Source organism: Aedes aegypti, chromosome 2 (assembly GCF_002204515.2).
Source record: "Aedes aegypti strain LVP_AGWG chromosome 2, AaegL5.0 Primary Assembly, whole genome shotgun sequence".
NCBI lineage: Eukaryota > Metazoa > Arthropoda > Insecta > Diptera > Culicidae > Aedes > Aedes aegypti.
The window spans coordinates 64,066,647-64,094,457 of record NC_035108.1 but is presented as its reverse complement, the minus strand read 5'-3'; the positions used below and the strand labels follow the sequence as shown (position 1 = coordinate 64,094,457).

General features: G+C 36.9%; 1 protein-coding gene and 1 non-coding gene across 12 annotated transcripts in view; both read left to right on the top strand.

Moving 5' to 3' along the window:
* LOC5566335 (titin) overlaps positions 1–27,811 on the top strand; it is a 446,003-nt gene that overhangs the window by 8,618 nt on the left and 409,574 nt on the right. For all 11 annotated transcript variants that reach the window (XM_021841039.1, XM_021841049.1, XM_021841034.1 and 8 more), the window contains exon 3: positions 25,557–25,670. In XM_021841039.1, the coding sequence (XP_021696731.1) occupies positions 25,557–25,670 (114 nt within the window). The remainder of the gene's footprint in view (positions 1–25,556; positions 25,671–27,811) is intronic.
* Trnar-ccu lies at positions 25,062–25,134 on the top strand. The gene has a single exon. It is a non-coding gene; the product is annotated as a tRNA-Arg (tRNA).

The window sequence follows — 27,811 nt, the reverse complement described above, 5'->3', positions numbered from 1 at the left end:
TGCACTTTGAAGGAAACACCACACTAGACAACGGACTAGTATGCATCGCCCAGTGGCACAGTCGAAATACATTCTTGGCGAAATCTTTTCCGGACTGTTGCGTGAATCGAACCCACACCCCTTTGCTCGATACGGCTAAGTGCTTGGTAACACTAACCGCACGGCCACGAAGCAATAGAGGTCTGAATTGCTTCATATTCACGTGATTTCCAGTATTTCATGTTTAATTTTCATCATTTCAGAGAAGTTTAGGACTGATTTACTTTATTTTACTATGATTCAGATCTGATCTATTTCAAGTTCAAATTATATAGGGATCTGCACAAAAATCATTCCCTCTGTATTGCTCCTTCATGAAATTTGTAAACAACAAGGCCAGTAAACGTCAAAATGCCATGCAAAATAAAAACAGTGCAGAGCCCCATAGGACTCATTGACTTCAGAGATTCTGGATTGGTCTACTTAGTTTTTAGCAAATTTTGTCTGATTCACCTAATAATTAAGTTATTTAGGTCTAACTCACATTATATTCAATTGTTCCAGGTCTGATTCACTCTACATTCCAGTAGTTCAGTTCTGATTCGATCCATTTCCTAGTGATTCAGGTCGAAATGTCCAAGCGGATTTTTTTTAATTAACAGTTTTGCCTTCCGGATGTCCTTGACATCCTGAACAACTTTGAAGACTCGAGCTTTTTGTCTCATACGATTCACAAGACAAGTCCTTATTTAAATGCTCAATTTTTACATGTTTACTAGCGCCACCTAGCAATAAAAACTATTTGCTTCCGGATATCTTTCACTTTCTGAACAAATTGTTGAAGACTAGGATCTTTTCGTAATGGAAATTTCCTTGACTTCCCTGGGCATTGAGTATAATCGTACCTGCCACACGATATACGATTGCGAAAATGGGAAATTTGGCAAAGAAAGCTCTCAGTTAATAACTGTGGAAGTACTCATAAGAACACTAAGCTGAGAAGCAGGCTCTGTCCCAGTGAGGACGTTAATGCCAAAAAGAAGAAGAATAGGCACAGCTCGTTTCATTTTTGGAGAAATTTGTTAGCAAACTTTTCGAAAGACTCGCGAGTTTCACAAATTTTCAAGATTATACCAGGAATATACTAATTTACTCTCACAGGGATTCCTTCCGCTATTTTTCAACCAATTCCACCAGAATTTCGAAAGAGTTTCTTCCTTTTAATTTTTAAGTTTCCCCAAAAATTCCATGATTTTCTCCAAAAAATCATGCATAAATCCCGTTCCTAAGGATAAGTTAATTGTTTTTTTTTCAGAAATACCTGCATTAGTTATTCGATGAACTACTGCTAATAATTACTGAGGAATCTCTGGATATAAGAAGTACTTGAAGTACATCTTATGAAACAGCATTCATGAAATTTTAAACTATACGATTGAGTTTCGCGAGATAAAACAAGGTTGGCTTGTTTACATATATAGCAGTATGATATTCACAAACGGAGATAGCCGTTTGTAGTAATTTCAATATTGTTGGATTGATTCCTGTTTGCAACATATTGCACCAGACGGAGTTGATTCATTTTTATTTTCAAATTACCGTTTGAATGCTCCTCAAGGACATACTCAAAAATTCGTTAAAGGTATTACGTTAGAAATGACGAAATCCGGCACAGCTGTATACTCAAATCTAATCAGAGATGTAGCAGAAGATGGAAAACAGGTTCTCATGATGTGTTGTGGATCATGATTGTTGCAAGAGCAATAAGCGAGAGATTCACCCAACTTTCTCAAAGTTCAATGCATGTCCTCTAGGCATTCGTCAAATATTGGCAAATCTCAGAAGCAAAAATTTTGAAAAGGATTTTACAGGTAAGTTTCTTAAAGGAATTTGCGAAGAAATTCTTATATGTCAGGAATTCCTTTTTTGATCAATCCCTGTGGGAAACTACTGAAAAATGTTTCAAAAAAAAGTTGAATATCTGCAGAAGTTCTCAGTTGAATTCCTAAACTGAGCACCTCTTCAGATATTATTTTACGCATTTTGTCAAAAATTCAGTAGTTTCCCACAGGGATAGATCAAAATATTTTTTGGAAATTCCAACAGGAATTCCTGACTTTTAAGAATTTTTACACAAATTCCTTTAAAAAACTTACCTAGAAATTCCTTTTTTATATTTTTGTATTCAAGAATTAGCACTATCCGACGAATTGTGTCGAATTTTATCGTAGTATTTCTCAAGTTTTTCTTTCAGTAATCCTAAAATATATTGTTCCAGAAATTTTGAAGCTCACAAAAAATCAATTGTTTAAAAAAAAATGTTTTTTTTTTTAATAAAGCAAGTGATGCTTTAAAAGGACAAATTCATAGAGTAAACTTGAGGGAAATTCTAAAAAAAATATGTGTAGGTCTCGCATAACAAATGATCTTACCCTAAAAGCCATTGGTAACCGAGTGTGTAGCTTGTTGTTATTGAGCAAACGGATGGCTTTACACTTTATTTAACATCTCTACAATGAAGAGAAGATCCTCCTCTATCTCCCAGTGGTGATAGTTTTTATGTTGATATATTCATTTGCTTAAAACCAACGAGCTACACACTCGGTTACCAATGGCTTTTAAGGCGAGATCATATGTTTTGCGAGATGATTTTAGGAAGCAGCTCCTGAAAGAAAGTACATATTTTAAAAATTCTGAAATATTTGGTGAATAATTATTGTAAAAAATATCTTAGTAAATCACGGTGCCGTTATCAAATCTGAGCTCACCAGTTGTTTTCTATAGTTAAAAAAATCTTAGGGACCGTTTTGAAGTACTCTTTTTTGAAGTTTAAAGTTCGCAAAATCAAAGAAGGTCAGTGATATTTAAACGGTTTTTCATTTTCCGTGATTATCAAAAATATAAAACATCAAAACTTTTTACAGTTATATGTAACCTGGGCGGAATTTAGAATCACAAGTTTGACCAAATTTGTAGTTACACTCTTTTTGAGGCCTAATCATCGGAATTTAATTTTATATATATTAAAGAGACATACCAATATCATGAATCATGTTCCAATGTTGTCAATGATAAACAGTGCCACTTGCAGAGTGATTTTTGATTCAACACATGGCTAGTACCAACGTCAAAACACTAATCTATGACCATCTGGTGGCTATTTATAACGTATTTTTGAAGCTTGCTACATTGTTTTCTTCAATCCGGTGTTAGTTTGTTGTAAAAAAGAGGCCAAAAGTAACCATTATGGACCAATGTCATCCCGCACGACGGTAACTACATTTCATAGAAGGTTTAAAAAAATTGTTGATTTTTCGAAGGCACAAGCACTTTAAGACATTACGGAGTCAGTTTGATAATGTAAATAAAATGGTTTTTGTTACATAATATTCTGGATAATTCAGTGAACCCACTTACATTATGAAACTTTTCACATGCAGTACTATGTTACATGTTTACTTATAGCCAGAGCTGGGAAAAGTTCTGAAATTCACACTACAGTAGGCAAGCGCAGCAAATCACAGTCAGCAGAGCCAGTGAAACTCACGTCTATGGAGCTCTGCACAAAAATCATCCTCTCTATTTCACTCTACCATGAAATATTACGGTTGTTAAGAAAATTTTCCAGTTTGCGGTAGCCGCAGAGTTCTACCGCAGCTGTCAAAGTTCTACCGCAGGCTTCGAAATCATTCCATCATTGAAGCAAAAATTCAATCATAGTATGTTTGAAAGAGAAAACGCAATGAAAAACAGCAACAAACAACAATCATCAAAACGGTATCCAAGGTATCATAGAAGCCTACTGATAATTTACCAGTGCAAATCAGTGATGTGACAGCTGCGGTAGCTTTTCGTTGAACCGTAAAACGGAAAGTTTTCCCTAAAATTGCAATAAGTAAACAACAAGGCCAGTAAACGTCAAAATCCCATACATAATCAAAACAGTGCAGAGCCCCATTGCTGCTGTAGGCAATATGCCTTGAAAATAGCAAAACACCCGTTGCTATGGGCAACCCAAAATTACTGTAGAAAAATGTTCTACACTCAGGCAAATGGACTATCGATAAACATAGGAACCCCTTATGAAAATTCGCCACAAGAAATCGGGTTGAAATTCATAAATTTGCCTTATGAAACCGAAATTGGAAAACAAAAATAGTTTTCGCGGCAACCTGGAATCGAACCAGGGACCTTGCGATCGATAGGCTCGTGCGTACACCCCGCGCCTATCGACGCCTTGTAATGGAGTGATGCTAAAACGATACATAAAGCGTTCGTATTGCGATAATTGTTCCATCTTTCATAAGGCAAAATGTATGAATTTCGATAGTCCAGTTCGCTGCGTGTATTCCCCGCTGCATTTCCCGCATTTACAGCCTTCAATGACACTACTGATTTAGAAAATTCACGTACCCAACGTAGGCTACTTGATGAGATTCATAATTTTGAACTACTGTAGTAGAAGAGCCATGTGATTTTCGCAAAAACTCAAGCCTACTCCAATTACCATTCCCAACTCTGCTTATAACAATGCGCAATCAGTCGGTATTTAGTCAGACTGCCAAGTGCTTTTTGACAAGTTCAGAGAAACGTACTCCAAGCGTTCGGAATGAGCAAATATTTACATTATTTGACGTAAAATTAAAACTTATCAATTTGATGAAACATCTGTATCGAAATTGCACCGAAAAGGTCAGAAACGTAGGATTCCTTTACTTATTTTTATAAGGCCAAAATATCATCTGGTCCGGTCTGTCTGAACACCGACCAATCATAACTCAAAACATATTTACAGATTTCAAGCTATCCACCATACGTTGTTAAGCTTCTCCTTTCTAAGTTCAACAGTAAAACCGAGTGTTGTTACCATTTCAAATTCAGGAATAAAAGGAAATTAACGATAAGAAAAGCATCAGTACCAAACAGAAGGGAAACAATAAAAATATGAAGAGTTTTAAATTTCATTCCATGGACTAGATAAGTCTGCTTTGAACCAAGTTTTGATGGTAAATTTCTTCTGATAATCATGGCAAATGAAAAACCCCATGAATATCCAAAACCTGTGGGCTTAGAACTTCCAAAGGGTGTAACTCTAAAACGGGCCCTACGACGTACTTTGAATTTCTCTCAGATATGCAGCTTATCAATAGAAAACGACTGATGAGTACACTGCCCATAACTGCATAATTGTAACATTCGACAAAAGTAGGCATTCAGTAAATGGGATACCAAGTTTGCATTATATTGCAATATGGGATCAAACTAAAATTTCAAAAAATCACTAAGAATTCAAAAGTGCTTATTTGAGGCTGAAATTTTGTACAACTCGTATCGAATATTGGAATGGATAGTCAGAAAATAATTCTGATAGAAATTTCGTTGCTACTGCATTATGAGGCGCATGTATAATCTCAATGTGACTGTTATGCGGTTACAATTGCCAATGTGACAAAAGAACTTGGTATTTTTTTTTTCGAATTTTCTAGAACAATCTCACAGATTTCAGTAAGTTGATCGAAAGTATTTGTCATTTGATGACTCTCCCCTCTCCTCGAAATTGTCAAAAATGTCGAATGTGACAAATATGCAGTTATGGGCAGTAGAGCTTTGATGGAGTTTTTTTTTCCTTAAAATAATTGTCTGGGGAGCACCATGAGGTTTTACCGGAAGACCCTCGTCTTACTGAATAGTTAGCCTTTATCGCTAGAGCCCCCTTTGTAGCATGCCACAGATTTTTTTTTATTTCAAAGTAGTGTAAATTTAAGATAAGTGTAGTAATAAACCGAATTCAATTGTTTTAGCATCTTGTAAATTTAAATTAACCCCTCTACCGGCAGCTTCATTTTTAACCGCCAAAAAAATATTCAAATTGCGATAACTTTCTTGTTATTCCTCAAAGACCTCAAAAAACTCTTCTGGTTTGAGAATCCACGTCGATAATCATAATTGGTGATCTTTGGTGGAAGATATTCCGGTGTTCCTTGGGGGACCGACATTCTCCATATAAAATGTCTTTGGCGGCCATTTTGTTTTTGGTCAATTTATCAAAAAAATAAAATGTGTGCTATACAATACCAGGCAATATGGAGCTACCCTGAAAAAATCATACAAATCGGTTCAGTATTTTTGGAGAAATCTGAAAATTACGATATGATGTGTTTTAGAGTTTTCAAGATCTTTATTTGTCCAGCGTGGTACCAGAAACATAAATGCTCATTACTCAAAGACGGCTGCACCAAATTGCTTCATTTTATCACAACATACTCGCATTAGTGTATTATTCCGAATAATGAATATCCGAATACGATAAAAATTCTGTAGCCTGAGACATTAACTTGAGTTATGGCTACGTGTCGGTCCCCCAAAGAATTTTGGAATATCTCCGGGTCCAGATGACCAGTTATCAATATCGACACATATTCTGAAACTAGAAGAGAGTTTCAATAACTTGTAAAAAAATAGTTCAAAAATATTTAGAAACAAAAAAGTTATCACGATTTGAATTTTTTTTAGCGGTAAGAATTGAAGCTGCCGGTAGAGGGGTTAATGTATATTCAATTTTCAACTAAAATCGCTTGAATATAACATGATCGTTTTAATTTAAAGCGATTTTGATTAAAAAAAAGGATTAGTCGTTGAAGTTTAGGTTTTCTTCGATGCTCCAAATATGGCATAAAAAATTTAACAATATATTTTCAGTATTGCATCACGGTAATTATCACTCAACCGGAAACGCGCATTAAATGCGATACCAGCACTCAAGTGCTATTGTGTCTTCCAAGGTAATCTACATCAAATCATAAATCGTTAAGCAAACGATCGATAGTGAGAGATGAAACGAAGGCTCTCGAAATGGTCTGAAGTTTATTATTTTGAAAAGCCATTTAAGGCCCCAACGTCACGTAGACCATCATTTTTATGACTCGTTATCACCTCAATGGATGTAGACCGCCAAAAATCAAAGCTTTAAATTATGACTTCTTTTGATCGAACAATTTCTGGGGAAGACCGTAATTGCATTCAAATGATGCACATTGTGGAAATAATAACGACGTGCAGTAGCCCAACTATAGAAAGTGCTCCGGTTTCTATTTCATTACAAATTCATACTCCGTGAACCTCCCAGCTGGGTTATGAGCCGTGTGTCACACAAATTGCTGCAAGTAGATATGTGGAGAAATAGGGGAATTAAGTGTAAAAAGTGCCGTCTGGATCCAAGATAAAAATTATTTTAGTCAAACGGAAACTCATATGTGACATAGATCTGAATAATATCTGCTGCATATAAAAAAATGTGAAAGAGTAGGATTTTACAAAAAAACAGTTTCAGATGTCGCGTTAAGCCCCGCTGTTTTGACAATCATTAATTATGGTTTCATTTGTTTTAAATTAAATTTTCTTGATATGATTACTTCAATCCAGTGACTGTTTTTAGAAATCGCGAGCTTGTTGATGCGACTTTCCTGTGAACCCAATTGGAATAACGTTTTCAACGAATTTCACAGTTAAAATTGATTTTCCTCAGTGGGTGCATATTACCCCATCGTCCCTTATCTATCTTTCCGACTATAAAGATTACAACACAAACGCGTGCATAGTAAACGAGAGCGCAATGGTGTCACGAGTGCACGCGCATTCAGTCAAACGTCTAATTATGCTCGACGAGTATGTGGCTTGCCTAACTAACCTAGGCTTCGACTTCCATTCAGTCGGCTCGGCACCCACACCCCGCATTTACCGGGATAGAGGGAAGCAGGGAAAAACAAATAATGTAGGCTTGCGTCGAAAAATTTATTCCACAAAAAGCCTACTCAACTGCAACTGGGAGGTCTCCCCGGTTCAGTTTACGAGGACAGGTCGTATATTGTATCTTTGTAGTTTATCTTTGGCATACGAACTAACGATCATGGAAATTGGGCTTTACTTATTACGATGATTATTGTCACTTGTTATGCATTTCAGCTTCATTTTCAATACATAATTGCAATCCAATTATGGAATCTTTCAGGATTTTTTCAAGAAATTCTTTCAGAGATTCCTTCAGGATTTCTTAAGATATCCTAAGCACTTCCTGGATGAATTCATACACAACTTTTTGAGGGGATTCCTCTAGGAATTTCTCTAGAGGTTCATCCAAGAATATAGTCAGAGATTTCTTCAGGAATACCGCCACGGATTCCTTGAGGAATTTCTCGAAGGAATAATTCGATAAAATCTCCGAGGATTCGGAATTCAGGAATTTTGTCGAAAATTCCTAAAAATTTCTCTGGAACAATTCTTGAAGAAATAATTTGAGACATATCTGATGAAATTCATGAAAGAGTTCTAGAAAGTATCCTTGGAGGAATTTCTGATGGATGAAGAATTTTTGGGGAAATATATGACGGAATCAGGGATCATAAAAAGGATTTCTGACGGAATTTTCGAAGGAATTTCGGAAGAAAAAATCACTGGAGGAATTTCTGAAGGAATCTATGGAGAATATCGTGAAACAATTTCTGGTGGATTCCTGGTATCCATGATCCCTGCATGGACCAGCAATTCCTCCGAGAATTCCTCCAGGAATCCAGTCAGAGATTTTTTCAGGAATACCGGCAGGGATTATATCGGGAATTCCATTGAAAATACCCACACTTCTCCTTTAGGAATACTGTTAGAAGTTCTGCGAGAATTCCTCGAGTAATTTTTCCGAGAATTCGTAAAGGAATTCCTTGAAGCCTCTCCGATGGAATCCCAGTAAGATCACTGAATGAATCCCTGATTTTTTTAATCTCCGAGTTCGCCTATAAATTTCTGAAAGAATCTCGTAAAAAAAAATCGGGAAGATATCCCTGGATGAATTCCTAGTTTAATTTGAAGGTGTCGTTGGAGAAAATTCTGAAGGAATCCCGGGAAGGATTTCTGCAATAATCTCTGAAGACATTCCGAAAAATCTCTGGTGGAAGGAGAAATGTGTGGTCAATTTTGGAGGAAATCTTAACAAGAATTCACGAAACGAAACGAAGAATTTCCTGAAAGGATTCCTCTAGGAATTCCTTCAGGGAGTTTTTTGAGGAAAATCTGTAGTAGTTCACGAATTACTTCTTGGAGGGATTCATTTAGGAATTTCTCAAGGATTCCTTCAAGAATTCTTCTAGGGATTCCCTTAGGAATTTCTTCAGGTATTTCTACAGGAATCCCACCAAAGATTCCTTTATGGAATCTTTTAGGAATTCCTCCAGATATTCTCTTAGGGTTTTTTGCAAGATTTTTTCAGAAACCTTTTAAACACTTCCTGGATGAATCCTTAAAACACTTTTTGAAGGGATTCCTCTAGGAATTTCTCTAGACTCTAGAGGTTTATCCAAGAATATAGTCAGGAATTCCTTCAGAAATACCACCAGTATTTGCTTCAGGAATACCGCCACGGATTCTTCCAGAAAATTTTCAAAGGGTTCCTTCGATAAGTTCTCCGAGGATTATACCGGCAGGGATTATATCGGGAATATTGCCGGGGATTCCATTGAAAATATCAACACTTCTCCTTTAGGAATAAATACTGTCAGAAGTTCGGCGAGAATTCCTCTAGTAAGTTCTCCGATATTTTTTTCAAAAAGTTTTCCGAGAATTCGTAAAGGAATTCCTTGAAGTCTTTTCGGCGGAATCCCAGTAAGATTACTGAAGGAATTCCTTATTTTTTTTTTAATCTCCGAATTTGCTAATAGATTTCTGAAAGAATCTCGTAAGAAATTCGGGAAGATATCCCTGGAAGAATTCCATAGGTAATCTCTGGAGAAATTTCAGAAGGTATCGTTGAAGTAAATTCTGAAGAAATCCCTGGGAGAATTTCTGAAGGAACCATTGGAAGAATTTTTAAAGGAATTTCTTGAGAAATTCCGAAAAAATCTTCGGTGGAGTTTTTGAAAGAATCTTTGGTCAATTCAAGAAGAAATCATTAGAAAAATTCGTGAAGGGATTTCTCGAAGAATTCCTGTAAATGTTACTGAACTGGAGTTATTCCCGAAGATATCTCTTAGGGAATTTTCGAAGGAATACCTGGATGAGTATCTGAAGGAATCGCTGGAGAAATACCTAACGGAATCCAAGAAAGAATGCTCGTAGAAATTCCTGGCGATATTTCCAGAGGAATCCCAGTTGGTATTCCTCTGAAAATCACGCTATTCCTGAAGTAATTCCTGGTGACATTTTGAAGAAATCCCTGGCGCTTTTCCTAAATTCTTCTGTGACGGTATACCTGAACGAATCCCTGGTGGTATTTCTGAACCAACTCCCGTTGGTATTTCTAGATGAACTTCTGGCGGTATTGCTGAGGGAATTTCTGGTGCTGTTTATGAATAAATTTCTGATTGCTTTTTAAACTTCTCCGGTGGTTCTTCCACAAAATTCGTAAGAAATTACGTCTGGAGGACAATTTTGTGGTATACCGAATCATTTCAGCGATTCTTCTAGAAGTTTCTCCAGGGTTTCCCCGAGTAGTTCTTTTATAGATTCCGGTAAAAAATCCTGCAGAGTCCTTAGGAATTCCTCAAAGAACTCTTTCAAGGATCCATCAGAATAATCTAGAAGATTCTGGAGCTCTTCTAAGGATTCCTTCAGAAATTCTTCATTTCTCCAGGAATTATTTCAAGATTTCCTCCGGAGATTCCTGTTATTTCTCATTTTTTTTCAGGATTTCCTCTAGAATTCCAGAAATCCCTGAATTTCTTAATTTCCGAATTCGACAAACTTAACTCCTAATCTCCATAAGAAATTCGCTAAGATATCCCTGGAGGATCCTTAGGTAATCTCTGGAGAAATGTCTGAAGACATCGTTGAAGAAAATTCTGAAAGAATCCCTGGGGGATTTTTGAAGGAATCTTTGAAAGAATTTTAAAAGGATCTTTGGGAAAATTCCGAAGGGAATCTTCGATGGAATTTCTGAAGGAATCTTAGGTCAACTCTGCAGTATATCTTTAGAAGAATTCTGGAAGGAATTTCTCAAAAAAATCCTGTAAATGTTACTAAAGGAATCTTTGAAGGAATTCCTGGAGATATTCTCGGAGATATCTCTTAGGGAATTTTTGAAGGAATACGTTGATGAGTACCTTAAAGATCCGCTAGAGGAATTCCTAGAGAAATCCCAGAAGAAATGTGTGTTGAAATACCCGGCGATATACAAGAAGGAATTTCTGGCGATTTTCCTGAATGAATCCCCGGCAATGTTCCTGCAAGAATCCTAGGCAACTTTCCTAAAAGTATTCTTGGAAGTATTTCTGGGGGAATCCCAGTTAGTATTTCTAAAAAAATCTCTCGTGCTATTCCTGAAGGAATTTCTAGTGACACTTTGAAGAAATCCTTGGCGCTATTCCTAAATGATTCTCTGACGGTATACCTGAACGAATCCCGGGCAGTATTATAGCAGGGATTCAAATGGTATCTCTGAAGCAACTTCCGTTGGTATTTCTGAAGGAATTTCTGCTGATATTCCTTAAAAATCCCCTGGCGGTATTGCTCATGATATCTCTGGTGCTATTCATAAACGAAAAGAATTCGTTAGAAATTACTTCAAGGATTCCGTTAGAAATGGGATTGCTCTAGGGATTGCTATTAAAAATTTCTCCATCAATTTTTCTTAGGAATCTTCGGAGAACTTGCTTGGGCAATTCCTGGAGGACAATTTTAAAGAATTCTGAATCATTCCAGCGATTCTTCAAGTAGTTTCTCCAAGGATTTCTCAAGTGATTCTCCCGTTGATTCCCCTAAAAATCCTGCAGATTCCTTAGGAATTCATGAAGGAATTCTTTCAAGGATTCCTCAAAAATTTATTATAGATATTATTCCGTATATCTTTTCAAAAACTCCTCAGGTGATCCTGGAGCTCTTCTAAAGATTCCTGCAGAAATTCTTCATCTCAACAGGTATTGTTTCAAGAATTTTCTTCAGGGATTTCTCAAAGTATTTCTGCAGAAATCACTTCGATAATCCCTTCAAACATTTCTGATGTATTTCGAGTTATAACCAAATAAGTTCTCAACAAAAACATCTGACAAAATCGCCAAACGATAAAATTTCACTGGCATTCCGGTGAAAACGTAACTTTTTTCTTTTTCCAAGGGAATTGTGGAAGCACAACAAAAAAGCGAGCGCATATGTTTTTTTTATTATTCTCTTTTTCAATCCGTTCTTCCACTCACACATATACACTAGGGCGGTTCAAATTTTGAAAATGCTTGAGAATCCAATCTCCCATGTGTTCCTTACCATTCTTACCAGAAAAATAGAGTTCTGTGAAATTTTCAGCTTTTAGGTGGTGATTTAAAGGTGGCCCAAAGACAATGTAGGTTTATATGGAAATTACTATGTAGAAATTTTGAGATATGTTCCAAACACGCTAGTGCTGTAATGTAAGTACAAACTCATTAGTTTGCGAATTCTGACAAAGATTCTTCAGAGTTTCTTCTAGGAATTCTTGCAGAGATTTGTTGAGACATTCTAGTAATGTATTCAAGTGTTATTCCATAGAATTATCAAAATTATTCAAGGATTGTTACAAGGACTATTTGAAATCTGTTTCAGTGTTTCTCGTGTTTTTTTACGAATTCATAAAAAGTAAACAGATTCTTATATGATTTTTTCTTGAGATTGCTACAATTGTTGCTTCTGAAACTATCCCAGGCCTCTTTGGGATATCTGTCAAGTTTTTTCACGGATTTCTCCCGAAACTCCTCCAGAATCCCTTCAACAATGGTTAATCTTAGGGTAACTTCACCGGTGGTCCAAATTGTTGAACCATGTTATAAATTGGAGGTTGCACCGGTGTTGCAAATATTTTCAAATTTTATTGTATACCGGTTTTTTGGTCTATTTTTTGGAACAGGCTAACTGCTTGGTTCATTTTTGGTCGGATTTGGACCAAGATTTGAACTGTTCCAAAACTGGTTCGATACATGTTTGATTATCAGTTCGGATTTTTCTCGCTGATACTGCCACCGTCTCTAGTTTGAGGTAAGTGAAAACAGGAAGAATGTTCCATCGCAGCTGTTTTAAAGCAATATATTTTCCTCTTCCAGCGATTCTTCCGGCAATTAATTCGACTATTCCTTCGGAGAATCCTTCAGGAACTCATACAGGACACCTCTAGGAATTCTCAGGGTATTTATTCGGGAAATTCTTTAGGCATTCGTCCAAGGATTCCACCATGAATTTCTATATATATTTATATATTCCACAACGAAATTCGCCTACAGATATCTCTAGGAGATCTTTCAGGAATTCTATTGAAGTTCCTCCGATTTGTCCAACAGAATTTCCATCAGGAACTCCTTTGGGGATTTCTTTCAGGCAGGAATACCTCCGGGGATTTGCTGTTGGAATTTCTCTGGGGATTTGCTCTAGGAATCTCTTCGTGTATGTATTTCCTTCTGAAACTTTTCTCCATGGATTCGTCAAGAAATTCCTCCAGGAATCCCTTTTAGATTTTTTTCAGAAATTTCTCTGGGGATTAGCACCAGGATTTTTTCCGATGATTTTTCCAAAAACTGTTCCGGGGATTTCTTCAGTGGATTCCATCCAGAATCTCTCTGGGGATTTCGTTTACAAATCTATTAAGATTTTCTACAGAAATTCCTTCGGAGACTTTTTCAGAGAATTTAACCGAAGATTTCTTCCAGGAATATCTCTGAGGATTTGCACCAGGAATTTCTCCGAACATTTCGTCCAGGATATCTTCTAAGTATTTCATCCAGTAATTTATTGACAAACTGCTCCGGAGATTATCTCCAGAAATTGTTTCGACGATTTTTCCAGAGAATTTTTCAAAAGTTTTCTCGCTGGAAGTTCTTGTTGGAGCAGAATAACCAGCGTGTAACCCCTCGTTGCTACCATTATTGCTAGAGAGAAGTAAGATAGAGAATAAATACATTTTTCATTCGTTCGTTTTCCTTTGTACGAGTAACACATTAATAAATCATTGTTCTTAGTTTAATCGCGTTTATTACCCTTTTTCTCCGATTATTCCGAGTTATCCCACTGTATTCTGCTAGTGGACTTCCGGCAGTTCTTTGGAGATTTGCTTTAGGAATTCCTCCGGGGATTTCAAGGATTACTCCGGGGATATCCCCCAACATATATTCCGGGGATTTTCTCCTGGAATTCCTCAGGGGATTCATAATAGCAATTCTTCCAGGGATTTACTTCAGGAATGCCTCCAGAAAATTTTCCGGAGATTTCAATCAGATTTTTTTCGGGGATTTGCTACAGGAATTCCTTCGGGGATTTCCACCAGGAATTTCCCTGGAGATTTTTTCCTATAATGCCTCCGGGAATTCTTTTGGAGCTTCACCGGGAATTCATTCAGATTTCCTCCATAGTTCGTTCTGTTTTTTTTTTTATATCTCCAAGAATTCTCCATAGTTCCTCAAGTACAGTCAAACCTCCCTCAGTCGATATCTGACAGGACCACCGACTCATGGAAATACCGAGTCATGGAACAAAAATGCCTTGGAAAGTTGTATGAGGGGACCATCATGGTAACCATGAAATTATGGGTTTTTATATGGTTTCATGTGTCGATATCGAATAATGAAACATCGACTCATGGGTGTTTCACTATGATTCATCGGAAATGCTCCAGAGCTGTTTTAGGAGTTCTTCTGAAATTGCTTTGAAAAAATCACAACATTCACTCCGGGAATTTGTCCAGACTTCCCCAGGAAATTTCTAAAAAAAATCTACGGGAATTTCTCTAAACTTCCTCTAGGAATTCATCCAGAGTTCCTCCATGTTTTTTCAAGTCCTTCAAGAAATTATTTCGGATGTTCTCTGGCAATTTTCTGGATTTCGTTCAGCAATTCCTCGGAACGTTCTCCGGATTTCCACAGGCAATTCTTCTAGACTTCTTAAAAAAAATCCTCTGGAGTTCCTCGAAAGTTCCTCCGTAATTCCTGGAAGTTTCCTCCAGTGTTCCTTCCAAACAGTGGGAATTACTTCGAATTTCCCCCTTCGTTTCTTCAGGAATTTTTCCGGAGTTTGTCAAGCAGTTTCCCCGAAATTGCTCTAGGAACGCCTCCTGAGTTCACCTAGGAATTGCTTCGTAGTTCCTTCGGAAATTCTCTTGGATTTTGTCCAGAATTTCTGTAGGAATTCCTTTAGAGTTCCTTCGGGAATTCCTTCGAAGCTTCACCGGAAATTCCTTAGGAGTTCTTTCAGCAATTATTCTGGATTTTATCCAGCATATCCTCCGAAGTTCCTCTAAAGCTCCAGGAGGAACTCGGGAGGAATTGCTGAAGGAACTCCGAAAGAATTGCTGGAGGACTCGAAAAGGAATTCATCGGAGGAATCCGAAAAAAAACCTGGATGAATTCCTGAAAGAACTGCGCAATTCCAAAGGAGTTATGAAGGAAATCCAAAGTACTTCCCGGTGGAGCTTTGGAGGAACTTCGGAGAATATACTGGATAAATTCATGGAGAAAATCTCTTTGAGGTCGTCCGGGGAATTATTTTTGGAGTACATCTCTGGAGGAATTATTATTTGAGATCCCTTGAGGAATTTCTGCAGAAAATCCCTGGAGGGATAATTGAATCCTCGGAGGTAATTATTTATGAAATCTTTAGAGGTACGGAAGAATTTCTGGATAAAATCCACAGAGGAATTCTTGGAAAAAACAAATCCCTGAAAGAATTTCTGGAGGAAATCCCAGGACGAGTTCTTAAGTGCTTCTTGAGGAAATCCTCAGAGAAATTGTTGAGGAAAATCCCCGGAAGAATTTCTGCACAAAATACCTTGAGTAATAGCTATTGAAAACCCCCTGAGTAATTCCTGGAAAAAATTTCTGGAGGATTTCCTAGAGATATCGCCGAAGAACTGAAATCAGCGAAGGAAACCCCGGAGGAATTCCTGGAGAAAATAATCGGAGAAATTCCTGGTTTAAATCCTTAGAGAAATTAATGGAGGAAATCTGCTGAAAAATTGCTTCTCTGGAATCCCTACGGATTTCTAACTTTCAAAAATTCCTCCAGTAGTTTTTTCGTAGTTTCACCAGAAATTCTTCCAGGGTTTTTCCAGGTATTCCTCTGGAGTTTCTCTGAATATTACTTCATTTATCCTCCACTTCAGAGTTCATCCAGAAATCCTTTCTTAGGGAATTCCTCCACAATTGATTTGGAAATTTCTCCAGAGTTTTCCCAGCAATTCTTACAAAGTTCATCTGGAGCTCCACCGGAAATTTATTGACAGTTCTTTCGGAAAAAAAAGTTCCAAATCCCTCAATGCTTTTCAGCAGGAACCTTCAGAGAAATCTCTAGTGAATACAATCCATGGTAGAATTTATGGCAGGAAATTCAGAGAAGAATCCCTGAAGTTAATAGTGCAGATAATTCCTAAAGAATGCTAAAAGGAATTCTGGGGTAACTTGTTTGAAAACTGTCAACGAAATTTTTCACATCGTGATGCTAAAATTTCTGAGGATTGCTGAAGGAAAGCCCACTTTTTAGAAAATGTGTATACAAATTTCTGGAGGAATTCCTGGAGAAAGTCTTTGTAAAATTCCGGGATAAATTAATGCAGAAATTCCTGATTGAAGATTTGAAGAAATTCTTGGATGAAGAACAAAAAGTTTCTCAATGATTTGCTGGAATATCATAGAAAATTTCTGGAGGAACTCGTAAAAAAGTATTCTGCTAGAAATTTTATCAATTAAATTGTTCATTCAATTTATCCTTTTTGCAGTTGCTCCGTGAATAATGTAGCAATCTGTGAAGGTATTCATAGACGAGTTTCTGGTTGAACTCCTGATGAATTCTCAAGAATAATTATTCATAACCAAGGGGACTTCCGATTAAATTAAAATCTGGTTAAAAATAAAACAATGCACAGCTTAGCTATTGCCTGACAAGTATCGTTTTAAAACAGATTGCCAGGATTTCTTTGAAGAAATTCTTCAACAATAATGTCAAACATGATAAAAGAGAGCCTAATTTTCTGACTTACCAGACTTAAGTAAAAATGGAGCAAATTTCACAACTGAAACAGAAGAACTCTTAGTTAAAATCAACAAATAAAAAACACACACACACAGCAGTTTTAGTTTGAAAGTAAAACAGCTATGTGTATTTATTTTTTCAGAATTGGGGATTTTGAAGCAGAAAACTGTATTTTTCAGTTTTGGCATTTACTGGGCCCTAACCCGAACATTTATAGTTTATAAAGTTACCATGATAATTGAAAAGTTTTAAGTGGAAGACATCGGAAGACATTTTTCCATGCAATTGGAAGACATTGGAAAAAATCACCTGGCATCCCTGTGTCAGCCCTTCATATCATAAACAACTTTGTCGAAGATGGTTTTTCTATATAATCTAGGTCTAGGTCACGAGATATTTCATGGTGAACATGAAAAACCAAAATTGTACAAAGTACAACGTGCTTTGTAGTTTCCGTTTTGAAAATTTTTGTTCAATAACAATTAGCAACAATCCGTTTCTTGAACTCAAAATACATCGATTGGTCACAGGTAAACTATGTTACAGCATGCCAAAGTTGAGCATTTTGTATGAAAATCAGGTTTCACTACTTTTTTTCAGAGCACTACTGTATTGTAACTGGTCAAAGAGTATCGTTTCCTCAAAATTATCATTTACATCTCATCCACCAATTATTCAATCCATTTCAATCAAAAACCCATCCTCCCATTTTCACACTCTTTCCGCCAACGATCACAGCCAAAACCGCCATTTAGCACGTGCAATTTCAATTACCAATTTGTTATTCTGCGCGATTGCTTCATCCACAAAGAGCACCGCACGCGTCAAATGCGCTACGGTTTCGGGGTAGGTAATGTGGCACCAATTAGATTCGCCGCTATGCTCTGCGCCATACACCAGGCCAGGCCCGGCCAAACGTATTGCAAAACCGAAACTTCATGGGAATCCAAATTGGACAAAACAGCGCCACCTTGTAGCGACAAGAAAAGCAACAGCAACAGCTACTGTGAAGTGGATTCGATTTTGCGCTCTTTGCAAAAAATTGTGTCGCATTGTGTCACACAACAGATTGTCGCACAGTGGTTCAAAGTAAAAAAATAAATAAATTGTAAGTTTCGTTCATTGATATTTTGCTTGCTTTCTTTTGAATTGAATAGCAGTTCTCAAAAGTTTAGGATCGACTAGTGCATATTTGTTTGCTGTAAATATGCTAACTAAAATTGATCCCTTTGAAATATTCGAATTCTGTGGAGTTTCCCACATCAAAACCACTATTTCAGTACTAAATTTCAACCAAATATACCCTAACAATTATCTCTCGCCTGAAAACCTCTTATTTTTTGTTTTTAACATGTTTTGCACCGTATTAAACATGTGTTCAACAAGCGACTTCTTAAAAAATGCCATTACACAATCACACATTTGCAATTTAAATTACTCAAAGCTTGTGTAACACGTTTTGGGGTCGTGGGAATTTCTTCTGATTTCTTTAAACGACTTAAGTGAGATTTGTACTTTTGGTCAACGTTTCAATGGAGCGCGACCACTGTGCATCGTCGTCGATTGCATGAAGTAATGACAATCGTGTGTATGAATATGAGATTGGTTGAGCAAGTGCCTTTTCAAAGTGACAACCGTTGAAAGAAATCATTAGAATTAATTGGTCACATTGATTGGCATTTTTTGCATCTTTCGCTTCATTAGCGCATTACGCTAAAATACCCCATAGGTTTTCTTCGGCAGTGAGCCTTTGCTCCCTGTGGGTGGTAAGGTTATCGTAAGAATCACCAATGATTGGTATAAATTACACACTGAATGGTGAGACGTGCATTGACTTCTCAGTCGCGATCTCTATGGTTCGACATCGGAGCAAAGCATATCCCGTATGTGAAAAAACATGACGAGCGAATGGTTTAGCAAACTTTCGATGATTATGCTTTCGAGTCGGGACGGACAACGATGACGACAACAACGGATTCGATGCCGGTAGAGAACGTACGTAAATATAATATATGTTGTGTTCCCGACTTATTCCTCTCACCGATGAAGGTGAAAGTAGAAAGTGTGACGTGATTGGAAACGATAGCGTGGTTGCGGGTTTGAAGTGAATTGCAGGGATATCATGGGCTATGAGAGTGATATCTACCATTATGAGTTTTGTCATGTTTGCAATTATTCACATATTTCAGGAAATTGATCAATTTATTTATTTATATTTTTCGCATTCAATGATTTGAAAATGTAGTGCAAGTACTCCTAGCTCAAACTATCTTTACCCATGAATGCGTACCTTCTTTTTGCAATTCCTATTCCCATTCCTATTCCTATTCCTATTCCTATTCCTATTCCTATTCCTATTCCTATTCCTATTCCTATTCCTATTCCTATTCCTATTCCTATTCCTATTCCTATTCCTATTCCTATTCCTATTCCTATTCCTATTCCTATTCCTATTCCTATTCCTATTCCTATTCCTATTCCTATTCCTATTCCTATTCCTATTCCTATTCCTATTCCTATTCCTATTCCTATTCCTATTCCTATTCCTATTCCTATTCCTATTCCTATTCCTTTCTAGTCCTTTTTCTATTACAAAAGGGAATCTATTTAAAAAAATAGTGTTGTATAGGAAACAACGTTTTGAATAAATAAAATGATAATTTTGTTTTCGGTAGATTATTTGTTTAGCTTTTTTTATTTACATTCATATAAAATCACTAATTGGCGCCTCTACCGGCAACTTCATTTTTTTAACATAAAAAATATTCAAACAGCGATAACTTTTTAGTTTCTCGGTTTAAGCCCCTAAAAAACTCTTCTTGATCATAAGTCATATGGTTTTGAAGATATTCAGATGTTCCTTGAGGGACTAACATTCCCCGTACAAAAAATCTTTTGGCGCTATTTTGTTTTTAGTTAATTTATCAAAAAAATAAATAAACTAAAATGTGTCAGGTTATAAGGAGCTTATCTGAAAAAATCACACAATCGATTGAGTTGTCTTCAAGAAATCTGAAAATGACAAAACGGTGATTTTTGTAGTTTTAAGTTTTAAGGATCTTTATATTGCTAGATTGGTACTAGCCACATAAATATTCATTACTCTAGAACGGTTGTACCAATTTGCTTATTTTTTTCACAATAATTTCATATTGAAGTATTGTTTCGAACAGCGTATGACCGAACATGACAAAAAATCTGTAGCCTGCGATATTTTCGTGGGTTATAGAAAAACATCGGTCCCCCCGATAAATTTCGAAATATCTCCGGATTTAGGTGACTAATGATTAATATCGACACAGATACTCGAAAAAGAAATGTTTTATGAGGGTTTGTGAAAAAATGGTGCAAAAACATAAAAAAACCGAAAAAGTTATCGCTGTTTGAATATTTGTTTGTGGTAAAAATACTATTTTGACGGTAGTGGAGTGAATAATGGAAAACCTCTGAAACATGGAGTTTTGATAATCTAAAGTTAATATTGTACATATTTTTCAACCTTTAAACTCAAGCTATTCACGTTATACTCACTTGTAAATACTCCAAATTGTGCAACAACTTCTGTGGAGACTTTTTTGGAGAAATTCTGTGAATGCTTTTGTGAGGATTTCTATGGAAATCTTTGAAGAGAGCTATGTAGAAAATTCAGTTGAAACATATATGAAGACTTATTCACACGTTCAGTCTTCAATTTTTAGTATAATTTCGATATGACTACCATGGAGATCTGTGTAGAATCTTCTATGAAGACTTATATGCAGATTTTTGCAAAACTCTCTTCAGAAACCTCTGTGAAGACTTTTGTGGAGATTTCTGTTGAAAATTCTGCAGACTTCAGTGGAGACTTATGGGCAGGCTTCTGTTGTGAGTTTCGTGAAGACTTCTTTGCCGACTTTCGTGGAAATTTCTTCAGAGATCTCTTTGAAGACTTTATGAAGTTTTCTGTGAAAAATTCTGTGAACTTCAGTGGAGACTTATGTGCAGGCTTTTGTGGTGAATTCTGGGAAGAATTGTCTCTGCTCTGGAGAAATATGAATATACTTGTGAAGACTTCTATGTAAAATTTTGTGGAAACCTCTGAGAATATTTCAATGAAGAACTTTCCGGAAACCTGTAGACTGTTTGTAGGAGACTTCTACTTTGAAATATTTGTGGGATGAGATGTGAAGACATGTATTAAAACCTTAGGAAACTTCTGTGAAGATCACTTTCCAAGGCCCCTGTGTTCGTTGTGGAAACCCTTAGGGTAAAATGGGGAAAATGTTCGACCATCGTGAATAATCAATACTTTCAGGGAAACTAGAACAGTTACAAACAATTGCCACAAAGTTTCATTTAAGTAGATTAGAGTAGAGTAGAGTAGAGTAGAATAGAGTAGAGTAGAGTAGCGTAGCGTAGAGTAGAGTAGAGTAGAGGAGAGTAGAGTAACGGCTGTATAAGGTTATCCAAGAACACCGTTGACTGCAGAAATTTTGAGGACTACCCAAACTGACTAGATAAAATGGTCCATCATATTTGGAGTTCAACGATCTTTCAGGGTACTAGCTTCCTTGAGTACGAGCCTTCTACGATCGAATCCAAAGATCCTTTTGAGAGCATATGAGCAATTCTCGCTCAAACCAGGCCGTCATCGGCACCCATCGTTAGAATTCCTTAGTTAGTATGTGCTAAACCTAAAGGGTGGTTTTTGTTAAATCTTAGGTATTTTTTCCCTTGCAATACATAGCAAATTTAGTGGCATCGTATAGAGGAAGGATAAAGCTTTCATCTGAGAAAAAAAAATTAGCGGCAATTTTGAATTTTGCCACCATCTTGAATTTTGTTAGAAAAACCCTTTTTTCACCATTAACGCACCGCTCGCTTAGAATTCTGAGGTCGTCATCAGAAAGCTGAGAAAAAAAGCTGAGTGAGATAGGCTACAACAACTCAGGAATAATGAATTCAATGAATATAAACCGTCTAAAACCATTGATTGACATGAACAAACATTTTTTTTAACCATATGCATTGTTGTTCATTGAATGAAGTTTTAAGATTGCGCGTTGGAACATTAGTAAGTCTTGTGGTGATATCTGTAGTTTTAATGTAAAATATTGCCAAAAGTGCATTTATTTCGAGAGGAAATCTTGAGTTTGTGAGCTGAAAAATTCCTTGATTTTCTGTGCCTTAAGGCGAAGTAGGCCGTCATTGAAATTTGTACGCGTCGTTGATGATTGTTGCTAATTCATCTCACGATTTCAAATCAAAGAAGATCAGTTGGTTTTGCACTGATACAGCTGAAAAAGTATCAGCATACTTTATGCATGTTAGCGCGTACAGTGATACATTTGCAACTCAATATAAACTATCAAGACTGATTTATATCACTTTGAAATGGAAGCTGAAAAGTCATCATTGTTGCCAAAACGAATGATGGACTACTTAGCCTTAAAGTATCATTTTGATGCCACCCAACATACATTTGAAAAAATAGCGAAATTGAACATTTGAGAAGCAGGCTTTGCCCCAATGTGGACATAATGCCAATACTCAGGAGAATCATTTTGAGATTCAAAAATCTGACGGTCATCTTGGAATTCGACGCCATCTTGATTAAGAGTGGTTGAATATTTTTAACCATCTTAGCGCTTATCATGTTGAATTATGAGGCATCCATTGAAAAAAAAAAAAAAAACAATCAGATTCTTTCATTCTTATTTTATTTCAGCTGGTCAATTTACTGTTCATTTTAATCAATGATCTTGGACCAAACAAATGAAAGAATTTATGCTTTTCCTGAACTTGAAGATATTCCGGAGATTCGTTCTTGTACCAAATATGCATTGTAAAAGAAAATTCCTATTGAATTATCTGTTTTTATAACGAATTAAGCTGAAAAGCAGACTCTGTTCCAGTAAAGACGTATTGCATGGAAAATAAGAACAAGAATAGTAAGCGATACGATACCCTTAAAATTCAAAAAGTGCTAACAAGGTAAAAAACTCATTCTACTACTTAAAATCAAAAAGACGTTAAAATCTAAGATGGCCCTCAGATTTTTTCGCTTCAATTAATGCTCTTTTTCTTCACTCGACTCGAAGAAAACACCACAGATAGAAAACTTGCTTCTTTGTTTCACAAAAAAAGATGATTTCATTAATTGCACTCGCCATATACTTCAAAATCGTGGAACATAATTCAGAAAACCGTTCATTTCATAGGCAAATACCATTGCAACCTAGTTTTTGTAGCCTTTCTTACTATGTTTTTTTTCTCAGTTTTCTGATGGTGACCTCAGAATTCTAAGCGAGCGACCGCTAATGATGAAAAAAAGGTTTTTTTTAACAAAATTCAAGATGGTGGCCATATTCAAAATGGCCGCCAAATTTTTTTCTTATATGAAAGCTTTATCCTTCCCCTAAACGATGCCACCAAATTAGCTATGTGTTCCAAGTGAAATATGAGAAAGATCACGTGAGAAACACCTCAGATTTATCAAAAATCGGGCTTTTCGCACACTTTTTAGCTAGCTGGCGTACGAGGGGTCCACCAATTTGACAAAACCGAAAGGAGTATACTTTAGTTTTATCACAGGGAGTCGATGCCGGTTATGGACCCTGTGCGTATTATGGAACCCCTACAGAAAAACATAAAATTAACACTCAAAGCAACCTTATTCCTATGAAAATCCACCGGGGGAACTTCGATTACATTGTTAGGTCCATAATAGGCATTCGGACAACAGTTTTGCAAATGCATATTTCGCTGGAAAAATCGAATGATTATTTTTTTTTTTATTTTGTTTCATAAACGTACTATGAAGTAAAGACATTGAATTTGTTGTTAGACTCCACAAAACGTATATGCGTCTGAAATATCATTGCGAAAAAGCGTCTAGAATGAATTTCAGCTACTAAGGGGTCCATTACTAGCATTGAAACCCTATATTGCTGTTTGCGTTTGACGTGCAAATCTTCTCTTATTGCGCTTCGAATGCGGTAATACAAAGTTACAAAGGACTCTTAGTAACCATGATCGATATAACCGCCTACCAAGCAAAGAAAGCAATCCCTGACTTCGCCTTCTTTGTGGAAAATCTTACCGCGTTTGGTGTTCCCGTATATGATATTTGCATTTCAAACGCACACAGCAATACTAGCGATCAGTGACATAAAACTGGAACTCTAACGATGGGTGCCGATTGCGGCCTGGTTTGAGCGAGATTTGCTCATATCAAGTAGTTTTTGATATGCAGTGGAAGTTTTAAAATGGGAAATGCTCATGCGAATGACACATTGAGTTCACCAGTAAAAATGCCCTCGTTGCGCTTATTTTGATTAACCTAGTTCAAATCAACCTGAATCATTAATCGAAAGTTTATGACAACCGCACTTATGATGGTCCATACCGGCATTCATTCATCGCAACAAAAGCAACAATTCTGCAAAAGAACCGGCATCACCAAAGTTATAATTATTTCATTAGCACCAATTTGCGAAGCGATGCCCCATCCGCCACTGTCTTTGTCGGCGATCCATCAATAGATCACCTCACCACCAGTTAGCAGTTCGATACTTGAGATAAGAGCACGCGAAACTTCAACACATTTGCATGCTTCTCTCATTGTCTACCGGTGATTCTTCGCCACTCGCTTGAATGGCGCGAAAAACATACATCACCGAAAAACATACATATGTGTGACCTAACAAAAGCACGTGTTTACACTACTGATTCAGTTTTTCGACAAGTGGTTTGATAAGAATGAATAACCAACTAAGCTTCTAATTGAACTTCAAATTTTCTAATCCACATGCCGATTGTAAACTGGTTTTGTGGTTCAACAATCTACCGAACGAGTTCAAACGAACGAAAAGTTCATTTTTGTCATAAATAACACAATTAATTATGAGATTAAAGCGTATGATACTTCCTCTCTGAACCAGTCTCCTCTTTTGTAATCCCAAATCCCGATCGGGCAGAGCGCAACGACTCGAAACAAACCAAAGCAACCTCTGACGTGGTGACTGCGAAACGAGCGTCACCGCGATGTGTGTGTGTTTTTTTTTTTATCGCACCATCCCCAGAATGAGAACAATCCACGCAACCGAGACCGATCACATACGAGTGCGCGCCCTCTCACCGTCGCCCCAGTGGCCTAATGGAGAAGGCACCGGCCTCCTAAGCCGGGGATTGTGGGTTCGAGTCCCATCTGGGGTACAAGCTGAAGATTATTTTTTATACTAATGCTTCTGTAGGAAGTGATGGGAGTGGAATTTAGGCGAATGCTCTCGCGTCAATCGTTGAAAGATCACCATCGCTGTTTTCTCCCAATGGAATGCTTTGCGGGTCTCTTTAAGCTTAAGCAGCTTATCGTTGATCTGGCATAAATCAAATCACAATATCAAATTAATTTGCTGGTTTATGTTTCTGGTGGCATAGATTTAGTATAATTTGATTGTTGAACCTATCCATCAGAGGTACTAATAAAATTGGTGGATGCGTTGGCTTCTTATCGCCCCTAATGGGTTAAAGCGTGAAGTTTTATCTACGTTTCTCTTTATTTCATCGGTCACTGTTTGCTCCGTGTGATAAATTGTTACATTTCAAGACTAATTTGTCGTTTTCTTCTTCTGTTTCAGCCGTTAGTTATATCGAAGTCACGCCTCACCAAGTACTTCGAGCTAAGTGAACTTCCCGATGAGCTGGGTGGAACCGCGACGTACAATCACGACCAGTGGATACAAAATCGATTGGTAAGTATCAACTGTGCCAATACAGTATGGCTCAATGAGTAATAATAACCCATTACTGAATCGTCCGATTTTAATACGGTCTTCGACAAAGCTGTCGCTGACGAATATATTTAACAGTTTCAGCGCAGCTCTAACTCTCAAGAGCACATGGGCAAACATTATGATCGATTGAATGAATTGCTTGCATTTCCCATAAAAAATCTCATACGAACAAGGGCTAATTCAAGGGCTTGTGCAGTCTCAGTTTTCATCCAAATGAGTTCAATTTTTTTCGGAGGACGCTCAGAATTTGATTTGGAATCGAATGAGCGGTGTGGGGCAAAATCTATTTTTTGAACCACCTTAATGGCTCATATTAAAAATTCAAAAATCGTCATATTACGTTTTATGGTAGTTTTTATAAGGAAAAAGAAAACGGAACAAAAATGTTACACACGATTTGTATTGTTTGATCTGTTTAGTCTCTGGTTTTCACTTTGATCTTTTTCTGTTATATTCACTTTACTGCCCTTCTACGCCTACTTCTTCCATGTTCTGTGCAAAACTTATGAACCGCGGGACATAGGGATGGTACACAAATTATGTCACGCTTAATTTCAACTTTTTCAACCCCCTCCCCCCCTTTATCACACTTTTTGTATGAGTCCTCCGAAATTTTTGTAAGGCTGTCACGCTTGGCTCGACCACCCCCTTGGAATGTGTCGTAATTTGTGTATGACCCCATACTGTATTTCGAATTTCAGTCTGTTTAGGCCGATTCGGGTTTGTTAACTTTTGCGTCCTTAACGATTTTTTCGCGTTAAAATTTTTGTTAATTTCTGACTTTAATTTCCTCAATCTTGAGCTATTTCAATGGCATTTTTACCGCAAACACCCTAAAATTAAACAAAATGGTTAAATTACATTGCCTAGCCAAGTCGGACGGTCGATTCCTAGTTTATTAAAAAAAAAACTATGTGTACGTAGATAATTTGGAACATTTTCATCATAATTTGGCAACAGACAAAACTTCAATTTTCCTAACTCTAATTATGAACCATCACTATTTCAACTCTTTCAAATAATTTTGTAACCGTTGTAACCAATTCCAGTTCCCTTATGCATATTCGAATATTTCACACTGTTTGAAAAGTCTAGGATTCAACCAGCCATCAATATTTCAAGCAACATTTTTCTTTTTATCCAATTGCGTTAAGATTAAAAGATACTGCAAGTGGTCTTGTGTTTTGTGGCTATTTATAAACTTTGAAAAATTATAATTTAAAAAACAGGAACATATTCCGAGAGTATTATTTAACTGACAATAAGGCTTGAACGTGTTAAAAAATATTCCCGTAGGGTGAAATTAAATTAATCAAATGTAGTAAAGTTGAGATAACTATAATCTCGCTAGTGAATGCTACATGTGTTTTACTTGCAATGTGTTGACAGCTCAATAAATCAAAAACAAAACAAATATGAGCAATGATTAATTACAAATAGCTTGATCATAAAGAAACATCATGAAGCATATTATTTCTTTTAACTAGTTTCAACATTGGTATAACATTGATATTACAATAAAACCTCGTCAACAATTCCATGCCGTACAACTTGATTCGCAGCTGCCTCCCTCTATCCTCGGCTGCGGTCCACACTCGCCAGATCTTGTAGCACCTGGTCAATCCTTCCTAGCTCGCTGCGCCCCACGCCTTCTTGTTCCGACCGGATTCGTAGTGAACACCATCTTTACAGGGTTGTTGTCCGGCATTCTTGCAACATGCCCTGCCCAGCGTATCCTTCCAGCTTTAGCCACCTTTACGATACTGGGTTCGCCGTAGAGTTGAGCGAGCTCGTGGTTCATCCTTAGCCTAGTTTCAAATAAGCAAAAATAAGGTTACTTTCGTGCACAAAGTGTGTGATATTTTATGTGCAGGGTTAAATTTGCAGTGAAATCGAGTGTTGTGTTTGTTGATAATAAACGCGCCGTTCATTAGATGTGCAATTGCAGTTCATGTTCCGTGAAATCAATCCAATTGTGTTAATTTTTTGTCTGAACACCAGGCGAGAAGAACACCAGAAGTATACAGTGCATGTGGAAAGTGTTTGTAATGGTTATTTGTATAGTAACTATGGCAATTCGATGTGTTTTTTTATCAATG